General features: G+C 36.1%; 1 protein-coding gene and 1 pseudogene across 1 annotated transcript; one reads left to right on the forward strand and one right to left on the reverse strand.

Moving 5' to 3' along the window:
• The window catches only part of LOC116110409, a 42,210-nt pseudogene extending 25,755 nt beyond the window's left edge, over window positions 1–16,455 (forward strand).
• Window positions 16,456–17,292: 837 nt separating this feature from the next.
• LOC116110364 (S-adenosylmethionine synthase) lies at window positions 17,293–19,311 on the reverse strand. Its single transcript, XM_031396592.1, has 2 exons — window positions 19,287–19,311; window positions 17,293–18,846 (listed from the first exon to the last, which is right to left on the reverse strand). The coding sequence occupies exon 2, from the start codon at window positions 18,831–18,833 to the stop codon at window positions 17,652–17,654; it is 1,182 nt and encodes a 393-aa protein (XP_031252452.1). The 5' UTR covers window positions 18,834–18,846; window positions 19,287–19,311; the 3' UTR covers window positions 17,293–17,651.
• Between the last annotated feature and the right edge of the window lie 963 nt (window positions 19,312–20,274).

Here is a 20,274-nt window from a genome sequence, read left to right on the forward strand (position 1 = left end):
AGTTTACAAAAATTATAGTTAAGTCTCAGTTCCTACTTAGGTCTTGGTTCCGATTCCAATTCTCGATTCCAATTCCAGTTTCGGTTCTCGATTCTAGTTTCGATTCCTACAATAGTGAAATTGAAACCGGAACCATACAATAACAATTCTGATTTTTTAGAGAGTAAACGACATGTTCCCACCCAAGGTTTGACGAAATCCCAAGTTAGTCCCATTGGTTCCATTTATTCCAGATTCTCACCCTTAAAGTGACGGAAAAACGTTTGATGTAACAGTAAAATGGTAAATTGGTCATTTCACATGGCCGGCGCACGTTAGCAGCCATCGTTCCAGACGTTTTTCACTCTTTTTCGGTGATTCTTCCACCCAAAATCACCCTTGTCATCACCATTTGAACCCCCATCCTCCCCTCTACAAAACCATACTATTCATAACCCCTCATCATTCGCCGATCTCCGGCCACGGCAACGAAAAACGGCCAATGAACACGAACTCTCAGCCGGCAAATGACAACGAAACGGTTGCCGGGGACATAGGGGTTTTATAGATTTGGGGACGGTGGTTGCATTGGTGGTGTCCAATTGGATTTTCACCGTCAGAATTGACCGGAATCAGGTGAAGAACACCGAAAACCTAAGCCTAACAGTGCCGGCGATTAAAGGGGCAAATGAGTCAGGAACCAGAGGGGTTTTGGACGAAGGACTATGGGGAAGGTGATGGAGGTGACCAGGGGGTTCGACGTCGTCGGAAACAGCCTAGATCGGACTGTTTCCGACGAGGGTGTATAGTGACCGAGGGTGTTTTTGATATAATTTGAAAATAAAATGGTAAGTTTTGTAATTCTACTAATTTAGAGGTTAAAACATAATTTATTAATTTAGGGTTAAGGGCATTATGGTAATTGCACCCTCTAAACCCTAAAAATTCATAACACTGTTACTTTAAGGGTGGAAATCTAGAATAAATAAAACTAGTGGTACTACTTGTGATTTCGTCAAACCTTGGGAAGGAATATGTCATTTACTCTTTTTTAGAACCATAGCCAACCTTGTGAGGGCCACAGGGCTGGTTCCTGGTAGGAGCTTGAATTAAAAATGACCCGTGTTAATTCATAATTTTTATCATTTAAGTAGGACCAAAAACGTGAGTCAAGGGCAATCTTGTTATAAAAGATGGATCATAGTTGAAAGTGTTTTTCATTTTCAACACTTCAAAGTTTAAAAATGTTTTTTTTCTTGTTTGTAAGTGTTACAAGACGTACCCGGCCGTAAAGTGTTTTGAGTATTTTCTACCCATCGTTTTAAATGTTATGTAGAACTATGTGTCAAAAAACTTTATTACAAAGCACTTCAATTACTCCTTTCTTTTTTTTTTTTTTTGGTGGTAACACCAGGGTGTTCGGGCTAATTTACGTACACCTCAACTAATCCATGAAGTCAATTGAATACCTTACAAGTCCAATAGATCACGTAAATCACAAATATGATAGATGATTATTTTGTGTGACTCGAACATAAGACTTCTGGTAACCCAAAGTTATGTCATCTGACCACAAGCCAAGTTGCTGCTTCAATTACTTTTATCAACAATTTTTTTAAGATTAGGTCATATCTACTTAATTTTTTTACACTATTTTATCATCATCAATTCATTGTAATTAAAAGAAGTATTACATTTTACATTTTTTTTTTTATTTTGCAGACAGCTGCATATCGAAGTCGTTTAGTAATCAAGATTTTGAAGCAGAAAAAGACTAAATTCCACATGTGGTAGTTCGCAAATTCCTACTAACTCCTACCAACTCTTGTCAAAATATAGAAATACGCGTGAATTTTCCTTTTTTGTCAATTCAACATTCATTTGTCATATTAAACTAAAAATAATACTACAGAACTAATTAACTTTTGCATCATGTAATTAACAAATAAAGATACTAATAAATAATAATATCACACTATATATAAACTATGCCATTTTTTTTTGCTTTTAGTAAGTAAATTTTCATTAGAAAAGAGAAAAAGAATGTATAAAATGTGATTATAACCTACCTCAGGACAATCTCTTGAGTTAAGACCCACAAAAATAACCTATATAAGATTATGTAAATACAAACAAAAAAAAAAAAAACTCTTCCTATCTCAAGTCATGCCCTCGGTTAAGATCAAAACCAAAAAGAGCCAGAACACAATGCCTAAATAGGTGACAAAAACCCGACAACCACCTTTCCTCGAACTGAAAAAGGCAAAGACTCCACACCTAACGCCAAAAGCCCAAGGCACCGAACAAATTTTTTTTTTATTTTTCCTTTATGCCTTGGGTTGTCGAAACATTCAAAAAAATCAGAAATGGCCGAAAAAACAGCCAATGAACTGGAAAAAACCATCTGATCCGCCCCTGTTGAGGACCCGCGCAGACTAACACGTCCAGCAGTGCACGCTGGCGCGCGAGCGCTGACTTCACACAACTTGTATACAAATAGCTAAATAAATAAGCCATAAAGTGAAGCAATTATATAATGCATAAACAATTATTAAGGATCTAAAAATCCTCCCACCAACTTTTATACATGGAAAAATTAAAATAATTAAAGAGTAAAATTGCCCTAGTAAGTAGTAATGACCCTCGAATGTCAGTTCAAGAACAGTTTATCACTGAAGGGTTAACAGTAGCTCGATACTATATACCTGTTGTATAATCTTCCTTCGTTCATGAGTTGTTTATTGGAGCAACGTTAGCTCAATATTGTAAAAATTTTATATAATCTCATCTCTCGATTTAAGAATTGTTTATCATTAAAAGCAACGTTACCTTGATACTGTAACCCTTTTATATAAGCTTTCTCGCTTTGGAACTTTCCAAAATAAAATTGACTCTACTACAACCACATGCTTAAAATACTATATTTATACGCATGCAACATGATTTTGCTTCCAAAACCTGAAGCTTTCTCTTTCTCTCTCACCAAGTAAAATATGCAATGGCTCCTCTAGTGGAAACTGCTTCAGAAATGTCTCTAGGAACCGATGAATACGCACTGCAATGGGCTGAAATCCAGCGGTTGCCTACGTTTGATCGGCTCAGAACTTCTTTGTTTGATAAAAATGGTGGAAAGAAAGTCATTGATGTTACGAAGCTTGAAGCTCCAGAACCCCATGTCTTCATCGAAAAGCGCCTCAAACAAATTGAGAATGATAACCTCCGGTTGTTGAGGAAGATCAGAGAAAGGATAGATTAGCAAGTGTTATATAATTAGTTGTTTCTTCACTGCATTTATGTTGTGGTTGGTCTGATTTAGAATTAAGCCCAATTTTTTTGGTTTTGAAAACTGTTGGAGAAGGTGCCCTAGAGCCAATCAATTATTGTAAAATTAACTCTTTATAATGATGTTTATTAATCAATAAAAAACATTTTCTACTATATCATGTAAATCATAGTTGTATGTATTAATATATGTTCTTAGGATAGTAGAACCGTAACGAATGTATCAAGTGCTTTAAATCTTGATAGTAGAAACCCTATGAGCACATATGGTGGCAATTCTAGAAATGTCCATAGTCCCAGTATTATTCTGACCAAGGACACAGATAATACGATAAGGCTATCATAGTGCTAAACAACCTTGTCGAAAGGCAATGACTGATCTCACTTGTCAAGGTTGTTTGCCGACAACCTGGTGCAACACATGGGTGTTTGTTATAAGCAAGTTCACTAAATTGACCTACTAGAGGATTCTATATAGATGGTAACCCTAGTGTTTATAGAACAAATTCTTTAACGAATGGTGGTACATGTGATCCTTAGACTTGAGATCACCGAAGCACCTTGTGCATCTATTGGTGTAGTTTGATACTAGCCCAACGTAGTTCTATTTAAAGCTATCAATACAGTAGTGATTGACTGCATCGAGGAGTGTATCAAGACTATGGTGGATTGACAGAGGATTCATCACTCTCGGGTATGGGAGAAGTTATCTCACGACACAATTCAGTTAATGACAATGACACTAAATCTGTGATCATAGTGGGATTGAGTTGTTATTCAATCTAATTTATTATTCCGGTCATTGGTCCAGTAATTGAATACAAATATATCGAGGATAACTAAGGTTGACACTATTTCTATACCTCAGTCTCGATGAGATAATAGATGATGAAGTGATTTGATTGCACGGTAACCATATCTTTGACAAGTAGCTATTTTGTTGAATCTGAATCTATCAGATGACTATGATGTCTTACTAGAGGCCAATCTTGGTTTGTGTATAGTGAGACGATTGATTGGTACCAATCGCGATACTACTCATCGTCGGTATGATGAGGAGCCTACGGGTCACACGCTAAGAAGACAGTTTAAGGATGGTTAACTATGGAAGGATATATTTGTCTTTTGGATAAAAGGGCATATTGGTAATTTTGTTGTGCAATTAAATTTACTGAGATTGTAGCCTGTGTCCAATTTTATTGTTGGAATTATTTAGCAAAATTACAAGTTTAATTATTGAAGTTAATATTAATATTTAACTAAATAATTAAATAGGGACCTATAGTAATTTTACCTAAGTTTGGGTTGTTGCTAAACTTTGGGGGTGGAATTGATATTTTGCTTTATCACGTAAGGAAAGCAAAAGTTAGGTTTTGTATGAATTCCCTCATTTTTTTGTTTCCATGAGTGAGTTTTAGAGAGAGTTTTTCTCTCTTATTATTCTCTATACTCTACCTCACAGGTTTCTTGATTTCTTAAAACCAAGGATTGATTCTAACAAAATCAATCTTTGGTCTCTGTTGTACTTTCTTCATGTGGACGATGTGAGTTCAATCTTATTCTTGGATCGGTAACGAAATCACGTTCATAGATATTTGAAGGAGCTTCTAAACGTGCGTATAATTTCTGATCCTTATTTGGATTATTGTTATATTTGTTCTTTTCAATTTAAGCATGAAAAATATATACATATTAGACCCTGATCTTGGGTTATTTAGAGTAATCGATGGAAAATATTTTTGTTTTTCGTTGCGTTTACCCACCAATTTACTTACAAAAACAGTAGACTTAATGAAATGACTTTTTTGTAATATCCCTTATCCACCTCGTTCAGTGGGGTTGGAAGAGTTAGTAGGGTTGGAAGATTTATGATTATTATTATGTCTCATCATAGTCACCTTATTTGATGCAGTTTCGATTTGTTTCTTACCACCTCAAATAATAGGCTCCGCGCATCCCCTTCGCTCAAATTGGTACTCCTAACTCGTATGAAAAAATGATACCTAAATTCAAGTCAAAGTAAACACACTATATCACCAATTGTCAATTCTTGGACTCAAAGTAGACAAAGTCTACTTAATTAGACATAGGATTTGATGCGATCGGTTGAAATGTTTTAGAAAACAGTTTTCCAATAGGTCATTGTAACATCTGTTTTCAACTCTAAATACGAGTGTTCATATTTTTAAATTTAGTTTAGTTTATAAATTATTCTCGAATCATAAAACAATGGACTCAGTAATACTCTATGTTTTAAAACCCGAATCGGACCGATCGGACCTGGACCCAACAGTCTCTCCGGTCTGGTTTAGATTCCAGGGGGTTTTTGCTATATTTCAAATTTATATGGATAATTTGTAATTTTAATGGATGTATATTTCAAAACTTTAGGGATTAGTTCATAATTTTTTTGGGCATTTTAAAATAAATTGATTAGGGGTATTTTGTAATATACTAAAATTTAAGAGAATAATTTACAATTTTTTAAAAATAATTTTGTTGTTGATGTCATGGATCCAGTTGGTTGGATCAGTCGACCTGTGACCCGATCATCTTGCCGGGTCTCACAACGAGTTGGATATTTAAACAATGGTAATATGGCAAGTAAGTGTCATCTTGTTTTTCATTATATCCATGTTATTGCATATAGATAAAAACTTAAGATTTAGTTTGGTTTAGAATCCAGTTACATTTTTTTTTTTTTTTTTTTTTGGGGGGGGCGGGGGGGGGGGGGAAGAATAATGGACTCAATGAAATGATGTTTGGTTGAAATGTTTTAGAGAACAGTTTTCAAATATAGTGTAGCATCAATTTTCAACTTTGAAAGCAGTTTTTGTTGAACATTTTTATTATAATATAGTTTCTGCAATTATTTTCGAATCATAATCAAAAGAATCTATGTCATTTTGTTTGTTGTTAATGCAGTGTCGGCATAGAATTGCCTAAGGTAGAAGTGAGATATAAAAACTTGAGCCTGGAAGCAGAATGTGAAGTAGTTCATGGAAAGCCCCTTCCTACAGTATGGAATTCTCTTAAAGGCGTGCTTGTAAGTATTTTCAGAATTGAATTTAAATTAATTCAAAGTTCAAATAGAATAGATTCACAAAGCCCCTTTTTTCATTAAATAAAGTAAACATTTTACAGGATACCTGTCACATCACATATTATTGTGTTAAGATCGCATCAATTTTTGGCTATCCATTGTTTGTATAAGTGTGCTCTAACTCTTGTTTTTCTCTCTTCCTGTTTTGTTGTACTGGTTTGGGCGGCATGTTGTGGGAAGAGTGAGAAGGTGTTTTGTTTGTTTCTTTGCTCCTATTGATTTGTATTGGTAGAAGATTTGATGGTTTTGTTTTAACTTTTGGGCAGCCTCATGTGAGGTGTGTTTTCTATAGAAAAATGTTATCCTTATAAAGACCCATATAAAGGGTGTTATAAACTGACATTATTCAAAAGAAAAAAACTAAGAAAAAACGAAAAAAGAGAAAGATAGAGAGAGAAATCATGAAAATCAAAGGTAAAGATTGTCTTTATATACCCCTTTTGTATGTATCTTTATAAAACTAGTATTGTTTTTTTCTATATTTTTGTGATTAGTTGCTTTGTTTAGCAATTAGTTAATAGTCATTATGACTAATCTAAGGTAGGTTGTTCGTTTTTTAAATATTCTAGAATTCTTTTAATAGCCTCTTTAAAAATATCTTTAGGAGATATTTTGATGCCTTGTAGATATCTAGATATTTGAGTAGAAATATCAAATATATTTTGATTGACTTTTCTAGGAAGTTAACTACAACCGTTGGATAGAATTAATCCTAGTCGTTCATCAATCATGGCTAGAAACTTGTATAAATAGGTGAGGCCTCGTTTGGGCCAAACTAACCCAAGCAACTAGGGGTGAGCGGTTCCAGGTACCCTGCATTTTTTGAGAGAACAGGAACCGAAACCGCATAGTGTAGGTTCCCAAAAAAAAGAACTGGAACTTGTCAGTTCCTGTTCTTATATTCAAGGAACATGAACCTGAAATGCAGGTTCTGATTCCTTACCCAAGTATCCAGTAAAAAATTAATTATCCCCTTATTAGTTTAAAAATAACAAAAATACTTTAAAAGTTTACAAATACACCCCTAACAAATTAAGAAAACCAACATTTAGTAGTTTTTAACTTTTGATTACTTATTCATTTGTGTCCAGTGTGACTCATAAATCCTCTAATCTCTAGGAAACACTTAAATTCAATCAATTCATCACAATTCACATAAAATTTCTCAATCAGAACTTAAACACAAACAAGTTCCAAGTCGGGTACCCGCTTCAGGTTCTTTTCCCAGGTTTCGGTTCCAGTTCTAAAACCTGTAGGAACCGGAACCAAACCCAAAACCAAAACCGGAACTGCACAGTGTCAATTCCAATAAAATGGAACCGGAACCTACCTGCACAATGTCGGTTCCGGGTAGGTTCCAGTTTTACCCACAAGTTTTGGTTCTACCCGCTACCCATGCTCACCCCTACAAGCAACTAAGAATCAATAAAATATTAGAATTCCTAAACAAGTGAAGTTCTTCCTCTCCCACCAAATTCCTCTCCTACCAAACCAAATTTCTAACAGTGGTATCAAAGTTGCATTCGATCATCTGGGTGTAGTATTAAACTATCAAGCTAATGGCAGACTCTAGTTTAGCAATTACTTTTCCCACCAAATCAAATTTCTAATAGTGGTATCAGAGTTGCATTCGATCATCTATTGGGCATAGTATTAAACTATCAACCTAATGGCAGACCCTAGTCTAGCAATTCATTTTTCCCTTTTTTGATAGGGATGACTATGATTTTTGGAGCATCAAAATGAATACATTTTTTTAAGCCAAAGATCTTTGGGATATTGTTAATGATGGTTTCGTAATCCCAAAAAATACAGACACTCTGTCGTCTCAATAGTGCAAAGATTTCAAAAAGAAGAAGCAAAAGGATGCAAAGGCTTTAAGCATTCTTCAACAAGCATTACCAAGAGTCAAGTTTGAATCATTACGAGATATGCTATGCTAGGACTTAGTAAAATGCACATCAAGGAGAAGTGATAAAATGTGATGTGCATTTGAGCCCAATTAGACCCAATAAGGAGAATTATTCTAAGCAATCAAGGAGACCCAATAAGGTGATTACTAGAATAATTCTCGAATATTCTTCTTATTGGGCCTCAATGCACATCACATTTATACATTTCTCCTTGATGTGCATTTTTACTAAGTTGTAGCATATCTCGTAATGATTCAAACGTGGCTCTCGATAGTGCTTATTGAAGAATGCTTAGAGGGCCTTTGCATCCTTCTACTTCTTCTCTCTAAAATCTTTGCGTTGCTGAGCGGACAGAGTGTCAGTATTTTCTAGGATTACGAAACCATCATTAACAATATCCCAAAGATCTTGAGCTTCAAAAAATATCTTAATTTTGTTGCTTCAAAAATCATAGTTGGGTTGGTATGGCCAAAATGAGGCCTCACCTATTTATACAAGTTTCTAGTCATAATGGACAGGAAGTTGACTAGAAACTTGTATAAATAGGTGAGGCCTCTGTTGGTTATTGGAGCTAGAACACAGACCAAGTGCACGGGAGAGAACAAAGAAGAAAGAAGAGACGAGAGAGTGGAAGACTCAATTCAATGCATTCATTAAGAAACAACAAAGTTTATACAACTTAATGTCACTGTTGTACCTAACATTAAAACATATAATATCAAAATACATCCTAACCATACATCTTTAGCAACTCAAATTACATCACATTAACATGAAATAAAGTAGGCAGCTTAATGTGTGATGAATCCACCAAAAACAATCACTTTAGCATGCCTACAAACCAGCTTCTGTGAACTGCTTCCAGGCCAATCTTCACCACTCCAAATTCTGCTTTTTGCCGCCAATTTTCCAGCTTTAATTAACAATCAGAAAACAATTTGTTTCAAGCAAAATATCATCACTTCAACACTCCTCCTTGATATTTTTGCTTGAGACACCAAGTTTAAGCTTAAGATCTTCAAACTTGGACTTGTATAGAGCCTTTGTAAAAATATCCGCCAATTGATCTTCTCCCCTATAGTGAGTCAATCTGATCTCCCTGCATTGCTCAACATCTGTCACTGCATGAAACTTGATTTTTATGTGTTTAGTTCGACCATGCATGACTGGATTCTTTGTCATAGCTACAGCTGATTTATTATCACAAAAAATTTCAGTAGGCTCACATTGTTTCACCTCCAAATCATTCAGCATATCCTTAACCATATGGCTTGATTTACTGCAGCAGCAGCTGATATGTATTCAGCTTCTGCAGTGGATTGAGCCACTGTTTCTTGCTTCTTGGAAGACCAGCAAAAAAAACTCCACAATTCAGCATGAAAACATATCCTGATGTGCTTCGCATATCATCACAAGAATCACCCCAATCACTATCTGCATAGCCACCAATCTGAAGTTTTCAAACTTCCTGTACCATATTCCATGATTTGTTGTCCCTCTAATAAACCTCAGCACTCTCTTGGCTGCTTTAAGACGCTCCCACTTGGTTTGCTCATAAATCTAGATAGGAGACTAATGGCAAACATTAGATCAGGTCTTGTTGCTATTAAATACAGCAAACTCCCAACCAAACTTCTATACTTTGTTTCATCCACCAGGGTTATTCCATCCTGTTTACACAACCTTCGGTTTTGCACCAAAAGTGTGCCAACTGATTTACATCCGTCCATACCAAACTTCCTCAACATCTTATTGGCATACTTCTTTTGACATATGAAAATGTCATCTTGAGATTGATGTATTTCCATTCCAAGAAAATAAGTCATCTCTCCCAAGTCAGTCATCTTAAACTCTTTATGCATTGCCTTCTTAAACTCTTCAACCTAAATGGAATTGTTTCATGTCACCAGCAAATCATCTACATACAAGGAGACCATGATCACATCTTCATTAAACTTCTTCACATCCAAAGTATGCTCATTTGGACTTCTTGCATATCCTAGGCTAACCAGGTATTCATTAATTCTGTTGTACCAAGCCCTTAAGCCTGTTTTAGGCCATATAAAGCCTTCTTTAGCAAATTAACTTTATCTTCTTTCCTTCTAACTTCGTGTCCCTCAAGCTGCTCAACATAAATTTCTTCATCAAGCCAACCATTTAAGAAGGCTGACTTGACATCCATTTGGTAAACTTTCCACTTGAATTGAGCTAACAATGCAAGGATTAACCAAATTGTGTCATGTCTAGCAACAGGTGCAAATGTGTCTTGAAAGTTTACATCATGTTGCTATGCAAAGCCTTTGACAACAAGTCTTGCTTTGTGCTTCAAAACTGAACCATCAGGATTCAATTTTCTCTTAAAGATCCATTTAACTTGGATCACTTTTCTATTGGTAGGTCTGTCCACAAGCTTCCATGTTCCATTCTTTTCTATCATGGACAACTCCTCTTGCATTGCAATTCTCCATGCCTCTGACTTGGCTGTCTCTGAATAGGATGATGGTTCAAGTATAGCTACATTGCATCTTCCATAAATCTCAGCAAGAGATCTAGTCCCTCTAACTGATGTTTCTTCTTCTGCATCAGAATCGGCTCTATTAGATTGGTCAACATCTAATTCCCTTTGTTGTGGCCTTGCATCTTTTTGAATTTTCTTCTCCTCCCAGTTCCAAACTGACCTATCATCAACTCTCACATCTCTAGAAATCACCACTTTCTTAGACTCCGGAATATAGATTCCGTATGCCTTGGATTGGTAGCTGTAACCAACTAGGATTCCAACTTTTGCTTTGTCATCAAGTTTGGATCTCTTGATGGCTGGTATGAGGACATAACAGATATTATCAAGGATTCTAAAATGATTCACTTGAGGCTTGACTCCATACCATGCTTCAAATGCAGTTTGATCTTTTAAAGCCTTGGTTGGAAGCCTATTCAACAAGTATACACTAGTGTTTACAGATTCTGTCCACAACTCTTTTGGCAAACTTTTTTCAGTTAACATGCATCTTGACATCTCCATCACTGTTCTATTTTTCCTTTCACTCACTCCATTTTGTTGAGGAGCGTAAGGACTGCTACACTAGTGCCAAATTCCAGCATCCCTGCATATTGATTCAAATTCCCATTAGGTATATTCACCCCCATTGTCACTTCTCATAGCCTTTATCCTTGCACCAGCTTGGTTTTCAACTTGAGTTTTAAACCTCCTAAACACAGCAGCAACTTCACTTTTTTTTTTGTTTTAGAAAGTATACCCAAGTTATCATTGAGTAATCATCAATAAGCAAGGTGAAATACTTGGATCCACTCAGGGATGAGGTCTACATCGGTCCACACACATCAGTGTGTACCAATTAAAGTTTTTCAATAGCCCTCCAGGCCTAGCTTGTTGGAAAGGCAGGTCTGCTAAGCTTCCCTACTTGGCATGCATTACACAAACTTTCCTTCTCTTCTATTTTGGGTAAGTTGTGAACCATGTTTTTAAGCTTCATTTGTTAAGACCAGCCTAATGATAATGACCAAACCTTTTGTGCCATAGGTCTGTGTCATCTGAATTTACGGACATGGCTTGAAATTTAGATTTTTTCAGCTCAATTAGGAAGCTCTTTCCCACCATTTTTACATACATCATCACATTACCCTCATTGTCTAATATTGTGCAAGATTGATTTTTAAAATGCAGATTATAGTTTCTTTCAAGCATCTGTCCTACACTAAGCAAGTTTTGATTTATTTCAAGAACAAACACAAAACATTGGTAATGATTTTTGTACCCGTCAAGGTCTGCATAGCCACATCTCCTCTACCTTTAACCTTCACATAGTCACCATTTCCAACCTTTACTCTTGACTAGTATGATTGGTCTAGGCTTACAAAATTATCCAGATCAGGTGTCATATGATTGGTACACCCACTATCAATCAGCCAAGCCTAAGCATTAAACTGAGCAGCATAGTAGGAGGCCACAAACAGCTGCTCTGACTCTGAATTTTGCTGCAGATCTTCAACCATCTGGCTTGCTATGTTGGCTGGTGTGGTTTGTTTTTGCAGACCTTTTCAATGTGGCCAAATTTTTTACATGCCCTACATTGAATATTTGGTCTGAACTAGCATTTACTCTCTACGTGGTTCTTCTTTTTGTAGTGAGAACATGGTGGAAAACCCCTCAATCCACCTGGTTTGTTCCACTGATTGCTAGCTTTCTCCTTTCTCTTCTTATCTCCAATATGTTTCTTGTTTCCTCCTTGAGTTGGCTTGCCTTTATGCAGGACAACCAATGCTGCTTCACCACTGTCTTCTTGCCTCAACTTCCTTCTTTGCTCTTGAGCTTAAAGTGCATGAACAAGCTCAATCAAGGTGATCTGAGACATGTCCTTGGAATCTTCCAAAAATGAGATTTTTTATTCAAACCTATTGGGTAAGCTCACCAATACCTTCTCTACAATTCGTTTATCAGTTATCTCATCCCCTAGCAAACTTATCTTGTTAACCACATTCATTAATCTATCAACATACTCCTTAACCACTTCAGCTTCTTACATTTTTAATGTCTCAAACTCTCTCCTTAAGTTCAAGACTTGCATATTTCGGGTTTGACTACTTCCTCCAAATTCTTCCTTGAGCTTGTCCCAAGCTTCCTTTGCTGTCTCACAAGCCATTATCCTTGTGAAGACTTGATCCGTAACAGTAGCATGTATATGAGACAGAGCTCTTGGAGCTTTTGCAGTTTCTTCTTCATGGTTTCTTATTTGATTCAAGGTTGGATTTGGCCCCAACTGTGGCGGATGCTTCTCTTCTTCTATGTAACGCCATAAGCTCTGACCTCTTAGGTAAGCCTTCATCTTAACAACCCACATATGATACTGTTCTCCATTGAAGGTTGGAGGTAAGAGTGAGGTTGTACTTGTTGCCATGAAGACAGGTATTGGTCTTGCTTTTTTTTAATCTGTGAAGAGCTTATGTCTAAAATCAGTTTGAGGGAGAACAGGCAGGAATTGTCCCAGATCCAGATATAGATACTTATATGAAGGTAAGCAAGAGCTTCCCTGTAATTTTCTTTTTCCTCCCGATAATGAGTTGAGTTATTTGTGCATCGTGAATGGGCCTATCGCAATTGTGAAGTTATGCATTGCAATGCTGATGATTATATTTTGTTGTTACAGGCAATTTCTGTCAGAGGACTAGAAGAAAATCTTCAAACAGATTACATTTTAAAAGTTTTTTAATTAATAGAGCTGAAAGCATATTTCTTTGTCAAATTCATATAATGCTTTCTCATTTAGTAGGCCTGCTGCTTTCTTTGCTTCTCAGATTCTTGGCCTTAATATCTGCGCCGACACAATGGTAGGAGATGCTATGAGAAGTGGTGTTTCTGGAGGTCAGAGAACAAGGTTGACAACAGGTACTGATGCCAAGATCAGATTTGGGACAATGGAGGGTGTTCTTTTGTTTTTCAATAAATCTAATCTTCAGATGAAATTTTAACAAAGAAATTACTCAAATTCTGCAGAGGAGATTATAGTAGGTCCGATGAACACATTGTTTATGGATGAAATAACAAATGGTTTAGACATTTCTACCACATTTCAGATTGTTGCTTGTCTTCAACAGCTGGTGCATATCACTGATGCAACCATAGTGGTAACTTCTTCAACCATCACCAGAAACCTTTGACCTCTTTGATGACCTTATATTATTGGCAGAGGGGAAAATTGTGTATCATGGTCCGCGTGAAAGTGTTCTAGAATTTTTTGAGGGATGTGGTTTCAGGTGTCCCGAAAGGAAAGCAATTGCAGACTTCCTCCAGGAGTTAAGTGCATATCTAGAAGAAAAGCCAAGGACTACTAATAAAGGATCCACCAAAGGTTCTGCTCCTAGTGCTATCATTTCAGTTCATAGTGTTTCAAGATTCAGTTCCTTGGATCTAATTAACAATTTGATTGGTTCCTTGTATATTTTCAATCAACAGGCAGGATGGTCTTGCCTTTTGAACCGTTAGCAATTACATTTCAGGATGTGAATTACTACGTTGACACCCCTGTGGTAACTAATCCTGCAGATACATTATTTCCTATAACATCCAGATCGTTGAAGGATATTCTGAGCCATAATATTTTTGTTTTCTTTTGAACTGTTGTTCACAGGCGATGAAAAAACGTGGATTTGCTCAGAAACGATTGCAACTTCTCCGTAATATCACAGGCACATTCAGACCTGATGTTCTTACAGCATTGATGGGGGTTAGTGGAGCTGGAAAAACTACTCTTCTTGATGTTCTTGCTGGGAGAAAAACAAATGGCTACATTGAGGGTGAAATAAAAATCAATGGTTATCCAGAAGTTCAAGAAACATTTGCTAGGGCATGTAATCTACTGTGGAGAATTAGGACAACACTCATGTAAAGTTATTGAATACCCTCCCCTTCTCTCCATTTTTTTATATAAATAGTAATAGAATCCTTCTAAAGATATTGAAATATACTTACAACTCTTGTCATTTTTATTTAACTGAGTATACCTGGAGTACCAAAAATTAGAGACAACTATAATCCGGCAACATGGATTTTAGAAGTCACATCTGCATCTGCTGAAGCTGAACTTGGTGTAAAATTTTAATTACACGAATTGTAGGAATAACAAAGAGCAGGCAAAGCAGTTTGAGTATTCCACCACCTGGTTCAGGAGATCTGCACTCTCTAACTTCCTTTGCACAAAGTGGTTGGGGACAATTCAAATCTTCGCTATGGAAGCAAAACTTGTCTTACTGGAGAAGTCCTTCATATAATTTGATGCATCTGTTGCAAACATTTTTTGAGTCTTTGCTTTTTGGTGCAATGTATTGGAACCAAGGACAAGAATTGTAAGTTTATCTTCCTTTATTTTTCTTAAAATACAAGTACATCCTAGGAGTTCAGCAATACTGAAGTTAGGTTGCATTGTAGAATAGTCAATGCGGTTTAGATACTAAATAAGCCGTTGACATCAGATAAAAAAAAAAATTTCTAAAGATTCATATTTTAATCTTCATTGGCCAAGAGTTTACGGCTTGTATGACTTGTTTAAGTTTTCCAGAAATAACCAGCAGAATTTATTCAATCTACTTGGTGGGGATTGTAGTTCTGTGATCTTCTTTGGTGTAACTGCATATTAGTATTACCGTATGTTTCAATGGAGTGATCTGTCATGTATCGAGAAAGATTTGCAGGGATGTACTCTCCGTGGGCATATGCAATATCACAGGTACAGTTTTCTTGGGAACTATTAAGTTCATTGAGTGTCAATGTATCATGCATCAGCACTTTTTTCTGCTAAAATATGCTTAATCAAGTCTACTGCACTTTTTTCATGCCTGAACCTCCTCCAGAATATCGCGGCCTTAGTTGTACTGCAACTCGTAACAGTTCAGCAGATATGCTCTATCAAGTTTACTGCACTTTTTTTCATGCCTGAACCTCCTCCAGAACATCGCGGCCTTAGCTGTACTGTACTGTAACTCATAACAGTTCCCTACCGTCATAATCAAAATTGAGCTGCTAATTCTGTTTGTGACAACCTTCTTATGATTTTGCACGTGATAATTGAGATTCCTTATGTACTTACCCAGACAATTATATTTGCAGTCATCACATATCCGATGATAGGATATCACACATCAGCATACAAAATCTTTTGGTACTTCTATGCAATGTTTTACACACTGCTGTACTATAATTATTTTGGAATGATGCTTATAGCTGTAACACCGAACTTCATGGTAGCTGCAATTGTAACCACAGCCTCCTCCTGCATGTTCAATCTGTTCTCGGGGTTCTTCGTCCCTAAACCGGTACAAGCACAAAACCCTTTAACCCTTGTTGAAGTCTTTACAGGTCAAAACGGAGAGAGTAAACGGGTAATGTTAATTTTGCAGCATGTGCCAAAGTGGTGGCTATGGTTCTACTACTTAATGCCAACATCTTGGACAATAAATGGTATGCTCACTTCCCAGTATGGAGATGTACAAAAAGAAGTTCTAGTATTCGGCAAAAACAAAAGAGTATCTGCCTTCTGAGAAGATTATTTCGGGTTTCATCATGATCGCTTAGCTGTTACCGTGATTGTTCTTGCCGTCTTCCCCATAGCTTTTGCTTCTCTGTTTGCATATATTACAGAGAAGTTGAATTTCCAGAAGAGGTGAATAACTCAGAAACTTTTCATTAAGCAGGTAAATTTTACAGACACAATAAGCCTCTTATAATTGTATCTTGTGTCCTGATCCTACAAGTATTGGGTCATGAAATTGAAAATTTTAAATCTTAAAATAACAGAGATGTCCTGGAGAGTCTTCTTTAGCCGGCATACTTAAAATATTAAGCAATCCAATCCCTTTTTCAACTTTCCCTTCCCATAATTTTTTTTGCTATATTTCATTCTTTTTCATAGTTCTTTTTTTAATGGACACAATGAACAAGAATGAGGTATCTCATACAATTTTGCAATAAACGCCCAAAGAACAAAAAAAAAAAAAAAACTAATTTTCTCCCACAAAATACAAATGTTTCCTCCTTTATCTCTTCAAAGATTTGACTATTTCTTTGATGTCAACCGTAAATCACCCAGGAAAAAGACTACCACCCAGAAAAAGATTGGACTATTTCTTTCAGGCCAACTCCAAATCACCCAGAAAAAAGTTAAAAGGCACATTCTGTAGAATCTTTTTCTTGTTTACTTTACTAGAAGTTTGTAACGTTCTCCATAAAAAAAGGCAATCAATACAATTTTTGCTTCAGTGCGAAGTTATTCCAAGTATATAACCCATAAATGTAATCCATTCTATTAAACTAATTTCGCTCTCTTTACTCAGGTTATTACGAGTAATTGATGTTACAAAAGTTACAACCACTAATTGAGAGGAAGAGCTGACCGAAAAAGCTGGATAACCACACTTGTAATCTATGTCATTTAATACTGATAACCATTTAGCTCCAAAATGGTAATGCGTGAATATTATAAAATAAGCTAAAATGGAAGCAAATGTATATCAATAATCATATTATTATTACATTGTCAACAAAGAAATGCATTAATAATAATAACATCAATACTGCTGCAGAACTGAACCTTTCTAGCTCCCTATTACATTTCCTATCAATCTCATATGGGTATCAATCAAGGCAGCTCTCTCTAAATTTTTCATTGACCACATATATCTTTTTTGTATACATATGGCACAGGCATATAAAAGAAAAAACAATTTTAAAATAAAAAAATTACAAACAAAAAATAACACAATGACACCAAAACAATATAGCAAACTCTTCAGTTAAGCTGCAAGTGCAGTGAATAAGCATGGCATATTATTGACCACCTCAAAGTATTGAAATGCACACTTTTTTACTCTTGGGGTTTCTCCCACTTGAGGGGCTTCACAACCTCCCATGTGAAGTCAGGGTCCTCCCTTCCAAAATGCCCGTATGCGGCAGTCTTCAAAAACCTGCTGTTGCCACCCCTCTTCAGATCCAGGTTAATGGCAATCATACCAGGCCTGAAATCAAAGTTCTCCTTGACAATCTTGAGAATCTCCTTGTCTGGAATCTTTCCAGTTCCATATGTGTCGACAAAGACGGAAAGGGGTTCAGGTACACCGATGGCATATGAGACCTGGACAATGCACCGGCGAGCAAGTCCACTGGCAACAATACTCTTAGCTGCCTGCCTGACAATGTAAGCTCCACTTCTGTCCACCTTGGTTGGATCCTTCCCAGAGAATGCACCACCACCATGAGCTCCCCAACCACCATAGGTATCAATAATGATCTTACGGCCAGTTAGACCAGCATCACCATGAGGCCCACCAATAACAAAACGACCTGAAGGATTAAGATGGAAGATGGTCTTCTCATCGAGGTACTTCTCCGGGATAACAGGCTTAATAACATGCTCTTTCAAATCAGCAGCAATTTCGTCATTAGTAACAGTTTCATCATGCTGTGTAGAGATCAAAACTGTGTGCACACGAACTGGAACCATTGCACCCTTGTCATTGTAATACTCAACAGTGACTTGGGTCTTCCCATCAGGTCTCAACCATGGGCAAGTTCCATTCTTGCGAACCTCAGTAAGACGAGCACCAAGCTTGGTAGCAAGAACATGACTGAGAGGCATAAGCTCAGGTGTCTCGTCAGTTGCATAACCAAACATATGACCTTGGTCACCAGCACCGATTTCCTCAGGACGTTTGGTGAGATGACCGTGGACACCCTGAGCGATATCAGGGCTCTGTTGTTCAATGCAAACTAAAACTTTACAATTATCAGCATCCAAACCAACATCATCAGAAACAAAACCGATGTTACGACAAGTGTTACGAACAATCTTTTCATAGTCTACATTAGCCTTGGTTGTGATTTCACCAAAAACCATAACCATGTTAGTCTTGCTGCAAGTTTCACAAGCAACTTTGCTATCAGGATCTTGTTCAAGACAAGCATCAAGAACTGCATCAGAAATCTGATCACACAGCTTGTCTGGGTGACCCTCGTTCACAGATTCAGATGTGAATAGAAAAGTCTCCATTTTTCTCCAAAATCTGCAAATCACACACCGAAATTTCAACAAAAATTCAACAAACTCAATAACCCACCAAAACAAACACCAGATCTCTCAAAACCAACACAACCCCACTTCACAAATCAACCCCATTCACTCAGATCTAAACAAAAGCCAACCAAAATTCGACACAAAATCCTAAATTTTCCCTTTTTAAACACACAAAACCGCCGTATTTATAAATTAAACATTAAATTAATACCGAAACAAGAGCAGCAAACTATGATTCCTTAATTTTATTAACACTCAACATGTAACTAATGCATTTAAAGAATCATACTCGCATTATCATCATATTAAAGTCATATTAAAAGTACCAAATTCAGATTATATTTACAATAAAGTTTAAAATTTTATTATAATAACGAAATCAAATCCGCATTGTGATAACAACAGGAGCTAAATAGAGGCAACGGGTACCTGTGAGAGAAAGCAGGGTAGAGAGAGATGAGAAGAGAAGGCGACACATAAACTGCGTCTAAGGCGGAGTATTTATAGAGGAAGATGGGGTTTTTGGCCCAAAAAAAAAAAAAAAAAGAGTTGTAAACGTGTTGGATCTTGGTGGTTTCGGATTTGAGAGGGATGAGTGAGAGCCGTTGGATCAGTGTGGATGGAGGGTTCAGATTTGATGGAGTCGGTGGGGGAAAACGACAGAATACACCGAATTCTGTGGGATTTCCATCGAATTAAATATCATTTGAATCCCTAATGTTTTGATTTGTAAATTAAAGTACTTAGAACCCAAAAGTTTACGCCAAAAGGCCTAATGAAGCACACTAAGACCTATTAGGGATGGTCACTGAAGATTTACCCGATTATTAACTTCAAGGCTCCAAAAGATTAGTTAGAGTATACATAAACTGACTCGAACACTTCAATTATAAAAGTAAAAAAATAAAAGTATTACTTTTAAGTACAAGTAAAAGCTTATATTGGATTACAATTTCTTAGTATTGTTTTTTTTATATTTTTTAAAATATATAAACGACATGTAGTATTGTTTTAGATTTTTTGTTTGAAAATACATATGAAAAACAAAATAAAAGATTTGATTTATTTCTATTTTCTAAAAATATAATATTTGAGAATAAATACAGGGATATATTTGTAATCAATTATTATAATAAAATGAAATGCTATAATGAAGCAGTGAACAAAAATATAGAAAATGTTTTTATTATTTATGTGTTGTGTATTTTTCAATCATAAATATGAATTTTATTATTATTATTATTATTATTAGCAAATCCATAAATTACCTAACACAAAAGAGTTTCTTTCAATTTATTATTTTACTCGTACAAAATTTTAAGCGTGATTGTGCCTTTAATTTATATCAAAGTCAATATTATGTCATTAAATGCAAAAAATAAGCAGCAAAATTGAAAACCCACTACATTGTAAACTA

This window comes from Pistacia vera, unplaced genomic scaffold (assembly GCF_008641045.1).
Source record: "Pistacia vera cultivar Batoury unplaced genomic scaffold, PisVer_v2 Contig601, whole genome shotgun sequence".
Classification (NCBI taxonomy): domain Eukaryota; kingdom Viridiplantae; phylum Streptophyta; class Magnoliopsida; order Sapindales; family Anacardiaceae; genus Pistacia; species Pistacia vera.